The following is a 21,439-nucleotide window of genomic DNA, read 5'->3' as shown; positions in this document are numbered from 1 at the left end:
CATCAGCCTGATGGAGATGCTCGCAAGCCGGAGCAGGAAGAGAGACAGACAGACAGACAGAGAAGAAAGAGAAAGCCAGGGGCGCCTGGGTGACTTAGTCGGTTAAGCGTCCGACTTTCGCTTAGGTCATGATCTCGCAGTTCGTGGGTTTGAGGCCCGCCTCGGGCGACGTGCTGACTGCCAGCTCAGAGCCTGGAGCCTGTTTCAGAGTCTGTGACTCCCTCTCTCTCTGATCCTCCCCTGCTCACGCTGTCTCTCTCTCTCTCTCTCTCTCTCTCTCTCCTAGAAATAAATAAAACATTAAAAAAAAAAGAGAGAGAAAGCCAGTGTGTCTGAAATAATGACTTTTCAGGAGTGCCCTGGAGAGGGTTCATCACCCTAAAGAGGAAGGGCAAGGTGTTACATCAAGCACATGGGACCACGACAGACCTATGAAAACTCTTCCTGCAGCATCCTGTGAGTTGCACAAAGACGGACTGCCTCAGCGATGACCTTCACAGACAGCCAAACGCCAGAGGTCATGCATATTCATGGGTGCACCCCTTCCTGTCAACACACCTGGGCACTGCATAAGAGCCTAGAAACAGGTCCCCCCATTTGGAGGATACAAATGGAAGCCTCAAGAAGAATGTGAGTTAAATATCTCACCAACTGGGTAAGACAGAAATACACTGAAGTTTTCAAAGGTGAAGAGATATGTTTCTTTCCCACTCATTTAATGGACAGGGATTTATATATACAACTACATATATGTATATAAGTATATTATAATGCCGTCTATAAATTTTTAGGTTGATTATTCTCCATAGATTCCAAAGATCTCCTGAGGAGGGGGACGGTCAGTAATAGGATAAAATATTTAAAAAATAAGATGTTTCTGTTATTGACAGCATTTGGGTAGGTGTTTTTTTTTCACCCTAAAAGAAAATGAGGAAAATGATCTGCTTGGTTCCCACTGAGTCTGATCATTTTGTCCCAAGGCAAATGAATAGAAGATACAGAACAAATTAAAAAGCAGGTCTTAAACCATGGCCAAAAGGGGGTTGGGCTGCATGGGTAAGCTATCTGGAAACTGTCTTATTTTTTCTGTCATTACTACTTCTTTTAACTAACTTCTTAATAATTTCTTCAACAGGCTGTGTGTGTGTGTGTGTGTGCGCGCGCGCACGCATGCATGCACACACATGTGTGTTCCTGTTACCTTATGATTTCAGTAAGTGAAACCTTAATAAATGGTGCCCTAGTAAGCTCACACTCTAGTTAACCCAGAGACAAGGGAATCAATCATCTCTTAAGAGGAAAAAAAAGTGTTTAAGTCACTTTAAGATGCCTTCCTCTGACTTGACTAAGAGATGACCTCTGTATATAAATACATTGTTCCAGAATTGTTTTCCCTGCTAATGAGACTCTTTTCTCCTTCCAGGCACCAGAATCTAATTTAAACTAGATCCTGTGAGGATCCAAAATGTATACTAGGGGCTGTTTTTCCTCTCTTGCGTTTTACAAAGCAAAGAAAATACATGATAGGAGCAAATTAGGTACTTTGTTTTTTTTTTTTCTATTGTACATTGCGCTGCATTCCATGAAACCAGAGTGCAAAGTTTGTAATTCATTAACCGTTTCTATGGATAACCCCTAGTTTTTTTTTCTTTTTTTTAACTTTAAATTTTAATTGAAGTATAGTTGGCATCCAGTATTCTGTTGGTTTTAGGTGTACACCATAGTGATTTGACATTTATATACATTATGGAATGATTTCATGATAAAAACTGAACCCTACTGGGACAGCTGGGTGTCTCAGTTGGTTGAACGTCTGACTTTGGCTCAGGTCATGATCTCACGGTTCGTGGGTTCGAGCCTTGCGTCGGGCTCTGTGCTGGCAGGTAGTTCAGAGACTGGAGCCTGTTTCAGATTCTGTGTCTCCCTCTCTCTCTGCCACTCCCCTGCTCACACTGTCTCTCTCTCTTGGAAATAAATAAAACCTTAAAAATTAAAAAAAATCCTGAACCCTACTTATTTTTGCCATTGACTTTTCCCAGAGTTCCATCAAAGCGGTTAACAATACCTTTGATATTTTCTAAAAGCAGTGCTTTCCAGGCAATATAGTTACGTCCTCCCCCCCTGCCCCCCCTCCAGGTGTATTGAGGTAAAACTGAAAATAAAAAATGTGCACATTTAAGGTGTAAAACTTGATACATAATGCAAGCTAATCACCACAAGCAAGTAGGTAAATGAGGTCATTTTGTTGCCATTTATTAGTTTCCTCTTTGTGTGTGGTGTGTTGAGAACAATTAAGAAGTACCTCTTGGAAAATTTCATGTACTTTTCCTTTAAGGCTTTCCAGCTTTGGAAGCTGTCTGTCACAAATACCCTCCTTCCCCTAGGAAACAGGATCTCCCGGGTTTCAGGTCCCCTTCCTGAACTGAGTCCATCTTTTCTTTTACACCTGAATATTTTATATGTCTTCAGTGAGTGCCAGGGTTTCTATGGGCATTTTGCAAAGGGCCCAGCTCTTATAAAATTTAAACATATATATCAACATACTTAACCTATGAAATCAAAGATTCCTTGGAGCAAAACACATTTTCCTTTTCTTAAACATGTCTAATATAAAGGTGGCTAGTGGGGATGCATCAGTATCATAAAGCAAACAATGTTATTTTCTACTGAGACAAGAAGATACTTCCCCATCTACCACCCAAAGAAAGTGAAGTAGACCAAATCAATTATTTTGGTTAAATCCCGTGTGTCAAAAGCTGCTTTTTCACAAACTGTAAAAATAGTGTCTGTGGCTTGAACTGCACAAAAACTAACAGACCCTCTACCCAAACAAGAATTAATTATGTGACCTGTACCTGCCATTCGGAGTCACGCTACCAGAAGTTTCTCCAAGCCTAAATATCTCAGACATCTTTTATTTAATTTGCATTTGGAAAGTCCAAATATAGTTGACGTTTTCATTTCTGTCAGTCCTATTTAAATTAGGTTAACATTTGTTGACTACTTGTGACAGCATTTTTATTAAGCATGTGCATACTCAAATTATATAATCTAAATTTAATTGCTATAATTTTGTCATCTATTAACCCTAAGATCCCGGGAAAGTTACTTAGCCAGATGAAGCCTCAGTATTTTGCTCAGTAATATGGAAAGAACATTTTATTCTCTTTAACTCAGAGAATTGCTGAGATGCTTAAAGGAGATGTTTGGAAAGATCTTAAGGGAGAAGTGCTCAATAAATTGTTGCTAATCTTATTATCTTCATGTGCACTGTGAAAGTTAATAAAGGAAAACATCGCTAAAGTCGGTAGGGTAAGGAGGCTAGAAGGGGGGAGGGAAACATACCAGGAAGAATTAGAATTACAGGAAGAACTGTAATATAGACTCGAACAGAAGAGTCATCAACAGGAGAGAATGATCAGACCCCCAACAGGGAAAGACGTCCCCTGAAACTTTAAGAAATCCACTCTCCCTGCAACTCAGCCTATAAGAAACTGTCATCACGCTGAACTCTTGCCTTTCTGCAATACACTTGCTTTCATTACAACCCTTCCCAACATCCTCCTTCTCCATAAAATAACATTCCTCTCCTTTGTCTGCTGGACTGGCCTATGGTTTTTCCATAGCTGGCATGTCCCAAATAAGCCTGTTTTATTTTCCTGGTAAAATAACTGATGGCTTTATAATTAAGGTTAACAGATACATGAAATGATGCTCAGTGTCCCTTATCATCAGGGAAATACAAATCAAAACCACACTGAGATACCAACTCACGCCAGTCAGAGTGGCTAAAATGAGCAAATCAGGAGACTAGATGCTGGCGAGGATGTGGAGAGACGGGCCCCCTCCTACACTGTTGGTGGGAATGCAAACTGGTGCAGCCCCTCTGGAAAACAGTGTGAAGGTTCCTCAAAAAATTAACAATAGAACTCCCCTATGACCCAGCAACAGCACTGCTAGGAATTTACCCAAGGGACACAGGAGTGCTGATGCATAGGGGCACATGTACCCTGATGTTCATAGCAGCACTCTCAATAATGGCCAAATTATGGAAAGAGCCTAAGTGTCCATCAACTGATGAATAGATCAAGAAGATGTGGTTTATCTGTACAATAGAATACTACATAGCAATGAGAAAGAATGAAATCTGGCCACGTGTAGCAATGTGGATGGACCTTGAGGGTATTAAGCTGAGCGAAATAAGTCAGACAGAGAAGGACAGATACCATATGCTTCCACTTATAGGAGAATTAGGAGAAACTTAACAGAGGACCATGGGGGAGGAGAAGGGGAAAAATGGTTGGGGAGAGGGAGGGAGGCAAACCATGAGAGACTCTTGAATGCTGAGAGCAAACTGACGGCTGATGGGGGTGGGGGAGAAGGGAAGGGGGGATGGGCATGGAGGAGGGCACTTGTGTGGATGAGCGCTGGGTGTTATATGGAATCCAACTTGACAATAAACTATGAAAGAAGAAAAAGGTTAACACTATAGTTGCTAGAAACTGGTGATTATAGGCCCAAGAAAATCTGTTCTCTCCTTCAATGAGTTCACTGCTTCGTGGGAAGAGGGGAGAGACAAATGGGTAAGCAAACAAGGTAGAATCAGCCCCATATTAGCAGTACCCAGAATAGACTGATGGACAAGGGAGAAGCGTCGACCAAGAAGACAACAAAATTATAAAGCAACCAAACATGTTTATGGGGGAGGGGGGTGTCTTAGGAATTATAATCCAAGAGATACAGAAGATACAGAAGACACAGAATCCACAGCAGTCAAAACATGTACCCTGTAACAGGAAAGTGGTGCACAGGCTTATAAAGGCAAATCCCACAAGGTTACATAACTTGTTTTGAAAGAATTATGATTGGTGCTGGCAGAGTTTTTAGAATCTATACATGGTTGGTTATTTGGCTAACAGGTGCTACACTCTCTCTATTTCAGTCCAAAGTAGGAGTATGTGTTCCAGGAGCTGGGGGATCTGCAATTGACAAGAGTCAAAAGTTCTAAGAATGAAAACTGGGGTAGGCACAGGCCCTACGTCCTGGATATCCTTCTGACTCTGTTTTGAGTGACTCTTTTAGCAATGCCTCCTCCATTCTGAAATCTTCTTCCCCAGAAAGAAGTGCTTAATTTCACTGGGAATATCAGGAAAGGATTTGTGCAAAGACACGGCTCAAGCTTTGAACGATGAAATGAGTAGTATTTTGAGGGAAGGAAATGGTGGTGGGGAGTGGGGGGCGTGCACAGAGGGAATTCCAAGAAAAGGGAACCGTGTACAAGAAGACAGTGAGTTTGCAAAATACTGAACAAGTCCTTGCGTATAACAGAGACCCACCCGAAATAAATATGCAGAGGGTAAGTGAAAGCTCGAAGAGGGGCCCATGGTAGACTCAGAGCAGTGTATTAATTTGTTTTAAATGACAATCATTGGGTGGTTTGCATAGTCCAAAATGCCTCTCAATATTTGTGTAAAGCCAATGCTGTCATTTGAAAACAGAATTTTTTTTTCTGGCTGAATGGCGCCGTGTCATCCCAAGATGAAAAAGAAGAATCTAATGGTCTTCCGTGCTGTTAAAATAACCTGTCCTAACACCCCTTACAGCGAAGGAACCTTCAGAGGAGTCAGTTGACCAGATGCAATATTTTCTCTCTAATATGTTAGTTTCAACCTGTGTTGTTCATTAAATTCTTTGGATTTTTTTTTTCCCCTGTAGAGGGCTATGCTCATTCATCAGCCTGAGTCATTTTATCTGATTGGGTCCAATCTCCCCCTCCCTGGCATGCCTTCTTTACTGCTGAATAAAATCATCCTGGGATATGTCCAGCAGGAAGATTTTCATAGGAAAGTTCCATCTGCATTCAACCCCTCATTTATTCAGGCTGAGTTCTCCAGCTCCAGAGGAGAAAGAATTGGGAATATAAACAGGTGTCTTCTACTGCCAAGTTCACTAATAGGGTCATTAGCACAGATGACTTGGGGCAATGCCCGCAAAGAGGACACATGGCAAGAACCCGCCCCCTCCCTCGCCAGCCTTCTGCCCTGTTTGGGCTCCCTCTTCAAGTCAACGCACCTACTACCCACCAGAGTTTCCCGGAGAGCTGGTGAGGCTGAGAAGTCCAACCAACTCAGGAACCCAGAAGCCAGCCGTGTTTCTTTCCTGGGACACTTTCATTAAGGTCTAGATAACAGAAAAACTGAGTTTTGGGGGGGGTGCTTTGCCCTTAACGTCCAGCCCCTTGGGAGTGGGCCAGCCACTCCGGGAGATCTTTGTAGTTAAATTAATTCCTCCACAAGCTGGCTTAAAAATAGAACCGACCGTCTTTCCTATTTGAGATTGATCATTTAATTTTGTTCTCTTTCCTGAGGAAGACTACAACTCTAAAGGCCTGGGATTAAAGAAGTCTTTTTCAGGGTGTAGACTACCTCCGCGACATCTACTGTTAAGGGATAGGAGAACATGTTAGTCGTCTTCTCTCTTTTGGGATTCTCTGTGCAAGGCCTTGGACCGGTTCTGGATTTAACCCGAAACCCATGTGTGTGGATAAGAGAATAAAAGGGAATAAAAAGGAAGGAATTAAATCTCGTGTTTCTGGGACGCGGTGGACACAAATAACCCTGGAGATGGAGCGTGTGGTCGGGGAGGAGGGCCATCTAAAGCTATTCCTGCTCGGGGCGGGCAGAGGGAGGGGAGTGTCTCCGAGGGAGAGCAGGGAAAATCGCTCCTTCCGGAGGGCGGAGGGGGCGGCGGGCGGTCTTCTGGGCATTCACAGGGCGCCACCGGGAGCCGAGAAAGCGCCCCGGGCCTGACGTCATTGGCCATCAGCTGACTGTGCTCAGGGCCCGGGCNCGGCGGCGGGGGCGGCCCTGCGGCCCCTCCCCGCTGTGGGCGCGGAGCCCGGAGGGCGGGAAACGGGAGCCGGAGCGCACGGCTGGAAACGCTTTCCCCGCGCCCTCGCCTCCCCCTGCAGGAAACTTGGGGTTCGCGGCGGCACTCCGGGGACGGGCCCAGCACCCCTCCCGATGGGTGTAGGAAAGCCTCTTGCGAGAAGCCGTCTCTACAATTGCGGCTTCTTGGGGGGTATTTTGCTTTTCGCCCGAGAAAGTTGGCTTCGCCAAAAGACGCCCGGGTGGGGAGGGCGGAAAGGGGACCCTCTCTTTGATCGCGCCGGGCTCTCGGAGCCCGTGGGCAGAGCGGCCTACGAGTCCTGGCTCTGCACCTGCCGGGGCCCGGAGCCAGTGCCTAAAAAAGAATAGCGGAGGAACCGGCCCGCGCGGCCAGCTGGAGCGCTGGGCACCCGCGCGGGGGGAGGCCGGGGCGCCCGCGGCCGTCCTCACCCACGCCGCCCTGCGCGTGCTGCTGCCTCCGAGACCTGGGGCGTCCTGGCCAGAGCGGGGTGCCAGCTCCGCGCCACCCCTCCCCGGCCCGGTTCCGGGGGCGTGGCTTGGCGTGGGGGCGGGTTTAAGTCGCCGCGGGTGTCTGACCGATCTGACAGGTCCCCAAATTCCTCCCCGCCGCCGGGTGCCCGCCGCGCGCTTCAGAGCGCCCGGGTGGCACGCGGCGCGTCCCTGGATCCGGTGGCGTCTGCGCCGCCTTCCCCGCGGCCTCGGGCCTCCCTCCTCGTCCAAACCTTAAACTCGCCGCACCCGCCGCGCTTCGGTGCTTAGCCTCCGGGATCCGCACCGGCGGCTTCTCGTCGTCCTCCGAGCTGTTGGGTTCGCAGCCCTCCCCACTTTCTCCCGCCTCCTCCTCCCGCTCCTCCCTGCTCCGGGCCAAATGGACTCCGAAGGACGAAGTGAAGGCAATGGGAACCGTGGGCTCCCGCCCCTCGGAAGCTCAGCTGGAAGGGCTGACCTCGTCTTCTAGCGGCGACCGGGACGCTGCCGCCTTCGCCCTTCCCCGAGGGATGCGGCCGGCCGGGGCCCGCGCCGCGCTGTCAGTCCCCGCGCAGGAAGAGGAGACCGCCAGAGAGGAGCCGAGGGGGGAGCCTCCGCACACCCCCTTCTCCAGATTAACTGTTTGCTGACTCGGNATCCCGGCGCAATGGAGTTCTCCGAAGGGCTCTGCTCCTGCCACCGCGGCTAACTTCGCACCCGCCGCCGCCGCCGGTCACCCTCGGCCGGCCCTCCCGCGGCCGCCGAGTCGTGGGTGTCCCGAGTCCGGTGCCGCAGCCAGGACCCGCCCGGCGCGCAGCAGAAAGAAGCGCGGCGCCCGGGTGCCTCTTGGAGAGCAAAGGCTGCGCCGAGACGCTGAGCCGAGGGGCGGCCGAGAAGCCCGAGTCCGGGAAGGGGGCTGCGCGGCTCCGAGCCACCACCAGCTGCGCGGGGTGGCTGCAGGGAGGCGCGCAAGGACGCAGGGGTCTGCGGCGGTCTTCCAGACGCCCTTTGCCCCGGGGCGCACTATGACCTGACGCGCGGGGCCTCCTGTCCAGGGCTCGCGCGACCGGGCGGCCGGGGCTGCCGGGGCTCGCCGCCCAGCTNACCACGCGGCGCAGCTGTCCGGCGACTCGGCGCTGCCCCTCTACTCGCTGGGCCCCGGGGACAGAGCGCACAGCACCGGTGGCACCAAAGTCTTCCCGGAGCGCAGCGGCAGCGGCAGCGGCGGCGGCGGCGGCGGCGGCGGGGGCGGCGGGGCTCTGGGCTTCCTGCATCTGGACTGCGCCCCGAGCAACTCGGATTTCTTCCTCAGTGGGGGCTACAGCTACCGAGGGGTCATTTTCCCCACTCTGCGCAACTCCTTCAAGTCCAGGGATCTGGAGCGCCTCTACCAGCGCTATTTCCTGGGCCAGAGGCGCAAATCCGAGGTGGTGATGAACGTGCTGGACGTGCTGACCAAACTCACCCTCTTGGTACTCCACTTGAGCCTGGCCTCGGCCCCCATGGACCCGCTCAAGGGCATCCTCCTGGGCTTCTTCACTGGCATCGAGGTGGTGATCTGCGCGCTCGTGGTGGTCAGGAAGGACACCACCTCGCACACGTACCTGCAGTACAGCGGCGTGGTCACCTGGGTGGCCATGACCACCCAGATCCTGGCAGCAGGCCTCGGCTACGGGCTTCTGGGTGATGGCATCGGCTACGTTCTCTTCACGCTGTTCGCCACCTACAGCATGCTGCCGCTGCCGCTCACCTGGGCCATCCTGGCCGGCCTGGGCACCTCGCTGCTGCAGGTGGTTTTGCAGGTGGTCATCCCCCGGCTGGCGGTCATCTCCATCAACCAGGTAACTCCTGTGTGCCTTGTGCTTCCCCCTGCCTCCCCTGGGGTGTTTAGGGATAGCTTTCGGGAGTCTGGCTTGCCTTGCTCACTTTGAGGCCCCTCCCCCAGCCTGGCACAGGGCCTCGCCCTTGGGAGGTCCAGGGTGCTGGTGGGATGGTATTTCGCTCCTCTTAGACGAGTTGGAAGTAAATGACCTCTAAAGTTTCTTTTCCAGCCATGCCCTTCTCCTCTGCTTCTGTGAGTAATTCTTCTCTGACAGCAGCTAAGAAACAGACTTCTTTCTGTTCTGCATATTTCCCTCAGGGTCTGTGGTCTCCGGATCCGGAGACCCAAGGGGGAGGCGAGACACCCCGTTTAGAAGGTGACCCATCCCTTAACAGCTTTACTCACAAGAGTCGCAGGAGGGTGTTGTAAAGGACTCTAGGAGTCAGATTTGGGTTTCTGTGTATCTCTGCCACAGATCCTCAGTTCTTAAAGGAAGCAGCATTTGTTGACACTAATTGCTGGTGAAGACCCTACATGTGTCCTATAATCCAGTCCTTCTGACAGCCCCGTGATAACGTGTTTTACCTGGGAAGCCTTTATTGCCTTGGGGTCTCACACAATACCTTCTCTTTTATCATAGGATCCAAATGCAGTGTTTTGCCTAGATCAGCCTCATTTGGGGCTGGTAGGATGGTGGGGGAATGTCTTTGGCAAAGATCGCAAGTTTTGTTCAACTGATAAAGGGCATGTTGCTGTAGGTGGTCTGAAATATTTAGGCGGAACCTGACTCTCGTCTCTTTACTTCCTTCCCTCCTGTCTTTTCCGTTAAATATGGATGCGTTTCTGGGAATAGAGTTCCCCATTGTCTGTGAAGGAGAAGGTAGATAGTGACTTTATTGTTTAAATCCATTAAAATCAATAGATAATTAATGGTCTGGCACTTTCTTTGCTACATGTCCGGTGGATAGCAGGAGACTGAATGGGGGCGGGGGGGCGAGCTTCTCCATAAAAATGAGGGCAACATGTCAGCCGAAGTGTTTCCAGATAGAAGCCTGGCAGAGGCTCTTGGACACGTTCTTGCTTTGTACGTATGTTTCTGTTGCAGGTTCAGCCTCAATGTCACTTTGCTCTATTGGAAGCTTAAAATCTCCTCTTCCTTCTGATTGGGTTTGAATGTATCGTTGAATAACCAGGCACAACACTTCCAAAACTTGCGCATGCTTTCTGGAGCGATGGCACCTTATAGAGTGTTTTACTCATCACTGACCTTCCAGGGCTTCTAGTCAATTCGGGATTCTCTGTCTTCTCTGATGGCTCTGTATCCATGTGCTCAGGTTACTTATCTGGTCGGCTGCTTTTACAGTGCTTTTTGATCTCCCTGGGTAGAGCTAAGAGTATATAAAGTACATGGCTGTGATCCTCAGGCATGAAATGGGGGACTGAGAGCCTCTGTGGGTTAGGGCCGAGCAGCTGAACTTGTCCTTAGTAAAGAGAGTAATGAATGTCTTCTCGAAATCACCGTGAACCTTTAGCACTCACATGTGACAAAGTCTCTCCTGTATCAGAGGTATCTGCTCATTTGCAGAAAATCCCGTTGATCATAACCCACTGCTTTCCAGGCAATAGGCTTCCTTCGTACTCTTTGCTAAAGGACCCCATCCAGTAAGTTTGGAATAGTATTTAGAATAACACATCCCAAGTGGCAAATGATGAATATTTTCAAAGTTCTAAGTATAGAGACATTCTGCTTGCCAAATGAATCCAGAAAGTAAATTTTGGCTTCATATTTGTTTTATGCTCTACTCAAATACTACCAGATGGAAGAAGATTAAAAATAACCCCCAAATGTCTTCCCACTCCCGTCCCCTGATAAAACAGTGTTTTGCTTGAAAACCAAGGTCCCGGTACATGCAAACCTAGCTCATTGGACTTTATGTTTGGGTAAGAATTGTGGATGGACTACAGGTTCCCAAGTGGAGTCCTTTTTTTAAAACCAGACTCTGAGGGGACAGCCAGAGCGCTCTCCTCTTCTCGTAGGTGCTGAAAAGACCTTTGTGACTCTGGTTACAAAATATTTTCCTTTGGCGCCCTCTAGAGGTCTAAGCTTCTTTCCTGGATCTTGCAGGTGGGTAAGGTAGAGAAATAATTGCTTAAAAAAAATCTTGATTTTTCAATAGGTACTGTTTAGTTTTCCCTGTTTGGGAATACACAAGTTGTGCTTAAAATAGGCCAACGACATCTTATAGCAATTAGAATAACATCTTAACTCCTTACCATGGTCACTTGATCCCCTTACAAGCTGGTCGCTCCTTCCCTCTCTTCTGTCTTACAGAGATCCCAAGCCTCTTTCCCACTTCTTAGCCTTAGTGACTGCTGCCTAGAATAATTTTTCCCAGGTTTTCACATGACTGAACTGTTCACGTTATTTTGGACTCGGTTCACATGGCATTCCCTAGCGCGTTACTTGTTTTGTTTTCTCCTGAGCACTTTCACTCTCTGAAATTATCTTATTTGCTTATATTTATGGTATTTCTTCCCCCAACCCCAAGGAATGTAAACATCACCTATGGGCACAGACACCTACGTGTTTACCAATTTTTCCTAAGCACCTAGAAAAATGCCAGGCATGTAGTAGGTACGCAGCACACGGGCACTGGATGAACAAGATGGTTCATTGTAAAGGCAATACTATAAAATATCCAAGCCTCCTGACGTTGTGCTGGTGAAAGCTTTCTACCTGCATGAACACATGGAAGTCATATGTGTTTAAGCTAGTCGTTTCCATACAAACCTCTTTGGAGAAATCAAACCACGATGAGAAGCCTTCGCATTTGTACACTATTCTACATGTAACTAAGGGCCTTTCCATACATGATCACATCTAATGGCAGCAAACAGATGTATCCTCCATTTTCACTTCAGAGAAGAAATAGCAAGTTCTTGGGAACTTTCAAGAGACACCCCAAAGATGATGAGTTTAACAAGTGGCAAGAGCAGTATTCAAATCTTGCTCCAAAGTCATTCATTTTTAAGAAACCCTCAGGGGGGGAGGGGGCTTTCCTTCCAAACACATTTGAGTTGACTCCAGACTGAGGCTTACGCGTGTCACTGATCAAGAGGGCAGTTCCCATTATAGCACATGAATGAACATTTCATGAAGAAAGCCCAAGGGAGGTCATGAGGGGGAAAGAACTGAATCTCTGGCCATGGGCTGTTTGTAGCGAGCCCATCATCTTGCTCCGCTGGGTACATACTTGTCAACTGCAGCCCATAGACCCTGGGATGTCATCTTTCTCCACATTAAGCTTGATTCCCGTTAGAGGATGGCTCACATTGAACTTCGCATTTTCAAGAAGCGAGAAGCTACATGAAGAGTGTAATGTCAACACACCTCGGCAGCTGTTTCCCTTACTGAAAATGCCATTTTCAAAAGTGACAAATGAGTCAGTGATTGCCTTCCCTCAATCCAAGCTATGAGAATGTGTTTCTGTTCTTTTCCTCCTGATGGAAATCATATCTGTGGCTCGACAGGGTAACCACCAAGCTGCAAATCTCTGCAGAAACTCTGTAAAGAGACAGGGCTTGGTTCTCAGCTAGATCATCCTGTGCTTTCCACTGTGGGGGTGGGGAGGGGTGGGGGAGGGGTCTTCACCATCAGCATGGAGAGAGTTTATGTTTTCTCCATTCATTGGACTGTTAGACTTGAGTCATAGACACCCCACCCAAACTAAGAGGTTATTGTCCGTGGCAGACATGATCACCCGTATATGTTCTAGGTTTCAAGTGACATTAGAATTATGGAGGAACTTTCAGAAGGCTCAAAGCTCAGTTCAAAGGGTTCCTTTTCCATCCACCCTGACAAAGCCGTTATAGGTCACCCTGGGCTGTGGTTTTCCCTTCCTCAGGACGCCTCATCAGCCTCAAGTTAAATTGGCTTCAAGTGTGTGAGTCAGGTCACTGCTGCCAGTGCCTTTGTCCAGATCCGACGCAGATTTTGTCCACGACTTAAACAAATAGTTTATCCTGCCTGGTTCACTTTATCCATCTAACTGTTTATTCCAAAATTTTATGATCTGTATAAATAAAACATTCATAATGTCATATTTGCTAGGTTCTTTCCTGGGGTATGGACATTTCTAAGGACTGGCTGTAATGCACATTTTACTCTGTTTTAATTGCTGGGGATGATAATAAGAACTATCTAACATTTGCAACTCATCTTGTTCTCATTCTTCAGCTCATTAGTGATAAAATGGTGAAGATCATTTCGTTATTGGGAAACTGAGAGGCAGCAATATTTAACCAGAATGATTGCTGCATTATGTTTCCTCTTGGGGATTCTGAAACACTAAAGCCTGTGTCTAATTAGTCCTCTGTACTTCCTGGCAAGGTAGATAAGCCGAAGTGTCAGAGTAAAGGTGATTCCTCCAAGATAACTCTTGGAGCCAAAGCTACCAGGTATGCAAATCCAGGTTAGTTAGCGCTCGAGGTCATGTTGACGGATCCGAATTTTGGTGCTGCATTTTCTTTCCTGTCTGTCTTCTACAAATCCCATCCAACAGTAGAAGCCAGAGCCAGAAAAAATACTAATTAAACCATGATCGTTAAACTTGACTAATAACAGGGGCCTCTAGTTTATATCTGGCCTTTAAAAAATCCTTTGGGAGAAAATGCAGCCTTTGGTCTGGGCGAGATAGTGGTTAATGGTATGAGCAGGTAGGGGGTCAGGTGACAGGCAGACTTCCTGTGGGCTTTGGAATCATTCCTGATGATTTAAATGAAGGATTGACTTCAGAGTAAGCATTAAGTCAGCATAATGGAATTACCGATCTCTCTCCCCTCATTTGTAAAATTTACACATAAGTGTATCTTCTGTGTTCTTTGTCTATCTCTGCCAACTCAAATCAAATCAAGGGAACTGTATGACTACTTAACGTACAGCAAATGGCATGCAATATAAATCACTCTAATTTGGTACCCAGTATCGAGGTAAGTGCTCACTTCAGAACACACAAAATATCCATTAAATTATCTATTTAATGCACCTCAGTGCATTAGTTACAGTGTGAGTCTTCTCAAACTCCAATACCTCCATTTCTTTACATTTTCTTTAAGCAAATTCATATAGGCTTAAAAAAATAATTGAGGTGTCCCAGCATGTCTGAGAAAATGTCTTTCAAAAACAAATTTGACTGTCACCGTTCCCAAGAGGTTTCTCTTGCCAGGAAGTGGAAATATTACTCTCTTTCTTGTGAAAAATACCCAGGGACCATTCAGCTTTTATGGTTTCCTCCCATTCTCCTTCCCTTCCTTCCTGTCTCCCTGCTTCCCTCCTTCCTTCTCTTCCTGTCTCCCTCCCTCCCTCACTCCTTCCCTCCATCCTCTCTTCTGTTTTTTTTTTTTTTTGGAGGTTTTGTGTGTGATGGAAATGTAGGCTTTGCAAAGGATATTGTTAATCGCTGCTAGAATGACCTGTGCAATCCCTTCCACCCTGGCCTGTACCCCCTCCTCACCCAACCCCAGACTTGCAAGTAGGCTTGGTGCCTGCATCTTTAGGGAGAGTTGTAAAACGATTGTAAAGTGTATGCTTTGCAAGATTGAATTATGAATTTGTTTTCCTTCCTACCTGGTAATGTCACCTGACGGGCATCAGTGGGTCAGAGCGTAATTAGATCAAAACCGGGGAGTCTGGGAGGACTTTCCTTCTGCAGAAGCTGCTGCAATGTCATGCTAAGTAGGACAAATGCATTAGTCATATTTACACCTTGCTGATCGATGGCGCTGTAAGAGCTCATCAAAAATAAGTGAAACCAAGCATAAAAAGGAAAGATGAAAAAAAGCCAGCTTATCCCATATTCGGTGCTGCTGGTAACGTGTAATCAAAGGACACTACGACAGTCGTGCTGACTTGACATTTCACTGCTGTCTCAATATTTCTTGGGAGGCTAAGTTATTCATTTCCCAAGTGTATCTCTCTTAGTGGATCCTCCATGTGTTTGTTTTCAGAGCATGGGAGGTACCCACCCCACCCCTTTCAAAGGTTTCCTCTTCCCCGCCAATGGGCACGATATTAATTCTTCAAGAATTAAGAATTCAAGGGCCACAGTCTTCAGCAGGATGGCGTATCAGTTCAACTGACGTATGGCTTTTGAAGCGCGTTCTTGGCTTTCTCTGGGCTGGAAATCAAAGTAACAGAAACGGAAGGTTGGCAAGTTTCTGTGGGACGGAGGTTTGAATCTTAGTTCGCAGGAGGATGGCTTCAGTATATCTCTTCTTCCCTGGCATTTCCGGCCACAGCAGAGCCCTGGAAACCGGCACCGTCTGCCCTGTGGTCCCCAGGAAATGTAATTGGATTCACACACTCAAATTATATCATGTGTGCTTTGTTTATGAAGGACTGTTTTAAGAAGGCAGGTCACTTAGAAGTAGCACTAAGTAGCACTTAGAAGCCAGCTTTTCTCACTGCAAGATGTCACAGTCTGCCCCGAGGGGTAGGGAAAGAATAAGGTAGATTAATTAACCCCGAAGGGGCCAGACATTCTGAGGGAAGCCAGGCCACAGCCCTACAGCCCCGGGTAGGAATAAAAGCTGTGCTACCAGTAAATGCAGTGGTGTGACCAGCTCTTTGACCGATGAACTGCGGTGATAAGTCTCTGTAGTCCTCATTTCTCTGGTATCTCTGGTTGATACTTGGATTTCATTAATCTAGATCATGTGTTTTAGTACATGTGGTACCTTGCACATTCCTGAGCTTCTGGGGTTTTCTCTCCCTTCCATTCCATTTCCTGCCTTATATGCCAGCACGTCCTTGAAACACAAAATCCTCCTAAATCAGGAAATGATAAAATTCTACACCTTGAGGACATGAACTACATGTGAAATTAAATCACACCAATGGGGAGTTTGGGGGCGAGTAAATTTTTCAAACTGCCATCCCAGAGTGCACACCAGCATAAAATGTTCGCATGAACTAAGAACTGTAACTGCTTCATTGTGTGGCTAGCGTTCCGGTTGACTGGAGTAAATCATTCCAGAATCTTCTCTTATTTTTTTTTTCTTTCTGTGATTCCATGGTGAATACCCATGATTGCTTACAAAATGGAGGCTACCAAAGATGAGGGAATGCATAGAAAAAGTATATGTAGCTCTTCAACTCTGAACATGGGAAGAAGAAATGCGGCATGAAAAATTTAACAGAACAAGAGAAAGGAGCAAGAGAAAAGGAAGAACCCTTGGAAGCCTATGGAAACAGGGATGTGGAAGAGATATGGTGGGTGTTCTCAAATATTCAGGGTGCTGCCACGGTGAAGAGAGGTTATTTTATGTGTCTCTTCTGGGACAGAATAAAGATCGATTGATGGTCTGTGTAGTGTGAGAGATTCGGTTCATCTAAAGCCAAGATTTTGTAACAAATAGACCTGCCCAGAAGACTGCTTTCTGAAGCAATGAGCTCCCTGTCATAGGGATTCTCAAGGGAAAGTTATATAGCAATCCATCAGGGATGACCTAAAGTAGATTCCGTATCAGGAGTTTTCTTACAGTCAGTTGAAAGCCATTGGCTTTCATCTCCAAGCCATCATGGCCTCTTTGCAGGCAAGAAAGAGAGTGCAAAAGGCTAAGATGGTCCATGAGTATTTGCCAACTGAATGGGCCGCCCTTCTAGGAGCTCCTCTGGGATCCATGCCCAATGACATCTGCTTACATTTCGGGGACCAGAACCCTGACACATAGCCACTCCATCAGCGAGAGAGGATGGCAAAAATAGATTAGATTTGACTGTGTCTCAAAACTACAGTATCTCATAGGAAGAAGGGGAGAATGGAGACTGAGTAGGTCAATTGTTCAACAAGTATTTGTTGGCTTCCCATTGGGTTCTCGGGTCCGGGGCACAGGTGTGTCCTGGACAGTCAGGGTTGCTGCTCTCATGAGGCCGATACTTGAATGGAATTTGGGAGGGAGTTTGTGGCTGGTGTGGAGGTCGGGAGGTGTGTACCTGGTTCTTAGAACATGTCTGAAACACAGCATTCAGTAAATACTTTATGTGAATGCAAGTCTTGGGCTTTTTTTTAAGTTAATTTATTTATTTTGAGAAAGAGCATGAGCGGGGGGGGGCAGAGGGAGAGAGAGAGAGAGAGAGAGAGAATCCCAAGCAGGCTCCATACTTAGCTGCTGAGCCTGACTTGGGACTTGATCTCACAGATGACAAGATTGTGACCTGAGCTGAAATTAAGAGTTGGACACTCACCTGACCTGAGCTATTGACTCAGGTGCCCCTTGGGCTTATTTTTTTTTTAAACTACAGGTCTCTTAAGCATGAAAAATCAAAGCTGGGGTCGGTTTCTTTTAGGAGTAGTGTGGAAAGAAGGGTCAGACTCTAGAAGACATTGTGGATGGGGATGCATCTTCCTTTTTAGTGAAGAGGATATATGGGGACCCCAGCAAAGGAGTAGAGCGTCAATTATTTATTCCCTAACCAAGCCTGGACCGGAGGACATGGATCTGGACCGGAGGGCATGTCTGCCTCATGTTAGGGAGGGTCAGGCTGGTCTGCAGCTCTGGGCGCCCCCAGCTGGTCTGTGTTCACAGTGACCCCAGCTATAAACTGAGCAGCTCCAGGAAACCCACCCCCACACACAGGTAGGCAGACCAGGAACTTAGGCAAAGCTCAACCCCTTCTCCTTGGTATACTGCTACACCTTGCATTTCCCCCCATCAGAGCAATGTCATAATGTCCCCCGTGAACCCCTTAAGGTCAAGGGTGGTGTCTTCCCCATCTCTGTGTTCCCAGCAGGTAGCATAGCACTTAGGTAGTTCTGCTTACCATAAATTTAAAAGAATGAAATGAACGATCGTTACAGAACCACCTTCTTTCCCCTGGCCCCCTCCGCCCCAAATCACATAGTTACCAACAGGGGATGAGTAAGCAGTGAGAGAAGAGAGATTAGCTTCTCTAAGAGAGAGGAGAGAAGAGAAGGTCAATAAGAAACCAGAAAACACATCAAAAGGTATCCCCTTCTGAAGTGATTTGGGCTGAAAGCCCCAAGCTGCATTTTTGCTAGTGTCGTGTTTAAAAAGGTGAGGGCAGATAACATGAAGAAAAAGCAAAGTGATTATCCAAATCATTTAAGTGAAAAAAGAAAGAAAAAGGAGAACAGGGTGTGGAAAGGTATGCACTTTAGAGATTCCATTAAGTGTTTGTCCATTGGTGAAAATTTTAAATGGGTCAGGTCTCCAACGATACAAAATAGAGTCCCAACACGGGGCTCACCTCGCATTCTCTTCCTTCTTGGTTCTTCAGCACCCCGGCTCTGAATCCTCACACTGTAACCTCACTCCAGTTTTCTTTGTGACACACCCCATATCTTTTCTAAGGCCTGACTTCTGGTCTCCAGTGAATGCTCACCTTTTGGCTTAATATAGGGGTAGCTGTGGGCAAGACACACGCCCACATTCAGTCCTCATTTCTGGCATTCCACACTGGTGGGGTGGTCTCCCTCACTCCTCAGGGAAAGCATTGCACAAAACTGGTTGACTTCGAGAAGCATGATAAACAGATAAATTCTTAGACTGCCCTTTGTTCCCGTTGGCTTAGAACCCCTCACATAAAGACTAGTTTGCACCATCACTGGATCGGTTTATCTATAGGCTTCCTCACAGCAAAATCAAGCCTGATTTTAGTTATGGGACCCAATGCAATGAACTAAAACAGTCTTCATGACATCCCCCAAAGGTTATGAGTTAAGTCTTCCACTTTCCGAATGATCCCACTTTCTACTGTCAGTTAGTTCATGAAACCAAAGCAAAATCAAGAACAGAAAGCTTGTGTTGTTTTAAGTTCAAAGTCCAACTCCCCTCCTTACTTGAGTGAGCTTTCCTACCTCTCCTGTTGGTGGTTGGCAGTTCATGTGAAAATGGGTTCATGGCCCAAACAATTAGTGTCCAAGAAACAGAGACCTTCCCCTTCTCTATTGAAGAGACAGATACAGCCCTTGGCTCTTCCCAAGTGAATAATGGCATCATAAGCATCCCTGGGGGCCTCGCTCACGTCATTTCAGCCGGAGACGAACTCTGAGCTATTCCGGTGAATAGTTAGAGATATTTTTGAAACCTTGTAAATACATTTCCTTAAAAACCTAGAAACCACAAATTCACATCCTGGTTTTGCCATGATTTTTTTTTCCGGTAACTTTGGCCAAATGGACTTGGCTTCTTTGGCCACAAAATCTTTATACCCAATAGAGCTTGGTGAGTAGTGGAAAGAAATATGGGATCATGAAGGGTTCCCAGTGCCCCAGGCCAAGTTAAATACTCCTCCTCTGCTGAGCGCGTCACCCTTCCCCTGCCTACCTGCCCTGCTCACAGCGCTGCCATTGAACTTCATGTCTCTCTCACCACCTGGGCTGTGAGCTTCATGGAGGCAAGGGTTGTACCTGAGTCATGGTTGTGTCTCTATGACTTAGTCTAGGGCTGGTTTCTTTATCTTCCTTATCAGATGCCTTAGTTCACCTCTTTAATGTTGGGACCCTTAAATTGCCATTCCACGTATTTCCTTATTGCCTCACTCCACACACCGTCCTGGACAGTCCCTCCTTCCCTCCCTCTGTTACTGACCTTGGATTTATGTGCTGCTTACTCCTAAATCTGTATCTCTAGCCCAGTTTTCTTGGCTAAGTGTAATACCAAGCCATCTAGTGGTCTGCTGGGTACCTCTATTGAAGGGTCTTACAGGCAGCTCAATGTCAACAAATCACAAATTGACTCCCTCCTACCCAACATCTATGTGAAATCCTGGTGGGTTCTTCTTCCGTTACTGGGATCTGTCCATAGCTCTCCATTCTCCTCCTCCTTACTGTTCTAGGGAATCCCCCCACGATTACTCAACCCTGGGATTCTCAGTACTCCTACAAGCCACCCCCATCCACCAAAGAGTAAGTTTCTCCCAAATGTGAGTATTCTCACCACTCATGCCCACGGGTGAGTTCCATCTCCAGCTTCCCGACACTTTGTGCTGGCTTACTCCTGCGTCTGCTTCCTAGGGAGTCTCTTCTGTCTCCTTGGCCTGACTTTGTCTGCCAGTACTCACCCAGGGGTCGCCAGCTCCAGGAAACTTCCCCTGTGCCCCTCCTCCAAGACACATGCCAGCTTCAGAACAAATGGCATTTGTTGATTCAAAGAATCAATCATGTTTGCTTGTTTGATTTGGGGACTCTGAGCTCAGGTGAACTGTTTAAAGGAGGAGGGGTAGGCAGACACTATAATTTTGATGCAAAGATAAATGGTCTTTCAAGTAAGACTCTTCAGTGGGGAAGTATATGTATTGAGGGTTGCTATGAGCCAGAACTTCACATATCACGGGAGAGCACTTGAGTGTGAGCCCAGTGCAGGAGGAGGGTTCAAACTGCCTGGGATTGATGGCCGTGGGTAATTTTATGATGCCAAGAAGGGTCTTAATCTTCCTGCATCTCACTTTCTTTAACTGTAAAATGAGAATAATAATAGCCCAGAAGGTTGTTGAATTTATGAAATATACCCAAAACACTTACAATACTTAGATTGGTGCCGGTGCACAGAATTGCACAATCCATTTTATTTAAAAAAAATAATGTTTTATTTAATTCTGAGAGAGAGAGACAGCGTGAGCAGGGGAGGGTCAGAGAGAGAGGGAGACGCAGAATCCGAAACAGGCTCCAGGCTCTGAGCTGTCAACACAGAGCCCGATGCGGGGCTCAAACCCACGAACCGCGAGATCATGACCTGAGCCGAAATCGGACGCTTAACCGACTGAGCAACCCAGGCGCCCCTCCATTTTATTTTTTATTGTAGCTTAATTTTTAAAACTAACCACCTTTTTCATGAAGTCCTCTGCCCTGAGGAGTCCTTTCCCAGGCTTTACCTTTCTAAACACCTGTGTATAGTAGACCTATGCTTGCAAACTTTAATGTGCATAAAAAATCACCTGGAGGTCTTGGTATAGACTTAGGATTTGGGAAGTGGGTCCCAACATTCCGCATTCCTAGTTAAGTGCCCAGGTGCTACGTGCTGCCAGTCTACGTACCCAGTTTGGGGAGAAAGGCTTTAGAATTTGGCACCTGGGCAGCTCAGTCGATTGAGCATCTGATTCGTGGTTTCACCTCAGGTCATGATCCCGGGGTCATGGAATTGAGCCCTGTGTTGGGCTCCGTGCTGATCATGGGACAACTTAAGATAGTCTATCCCCCTTTGCCTCCCTCTGCCCCCTCTT

The 21,439-nt window shown here is 47.1% G+C and overlaps 1 protein-coding gene across 1 annotated transcript in view; it reads left to right on the top strand.

Annotated features, from left to right (window-relative positions):
• Nucleotides 1–7,804: 7,804 nt before the first annotated feature.
• Nucleotides 7,805–21,439, top strand: part of ADCY8 (adenylate cyclase 8) — a 222,033-nt gene continuing 208,398 nt past the window's right edge. The window contains exons 1-3 of the mRNA XM_077750010.1: nt 7,805–7,935; nt 8,060–8,321; nt 8,432–9,217. Coding sequence (XP_077606136.1) covers nt 7,805–7,935; nt 8,060–8,321; nt 8,432–9,217 — 1,179 coding nt within the window. The remainder of the gene's footprint in view (nt 7,936–8,059; nt 8,322–8,431; nt 9,218–21,439) is intronic.

This window comes from Crocuta crocuta, unplaced genomic scaffold, assembly GCF_008692635.1.
Source record: "Crocuta crocuta isolate KB4526 unplaced genomic scaffold, BGI_CrCroc_1.0 scaffold119, whole genome shotgun sequence".
NCBI classification, from domain to species: domain Eukaryota; kingdom Metazoa; phylum Chordata; class Mammalia; order Carnivora; family Hyaenidae; genus Crocuta; species Crocuta crocuta.
This window is presented reverse-complemented; position numbering and strand designations above follow the sequence as displayed.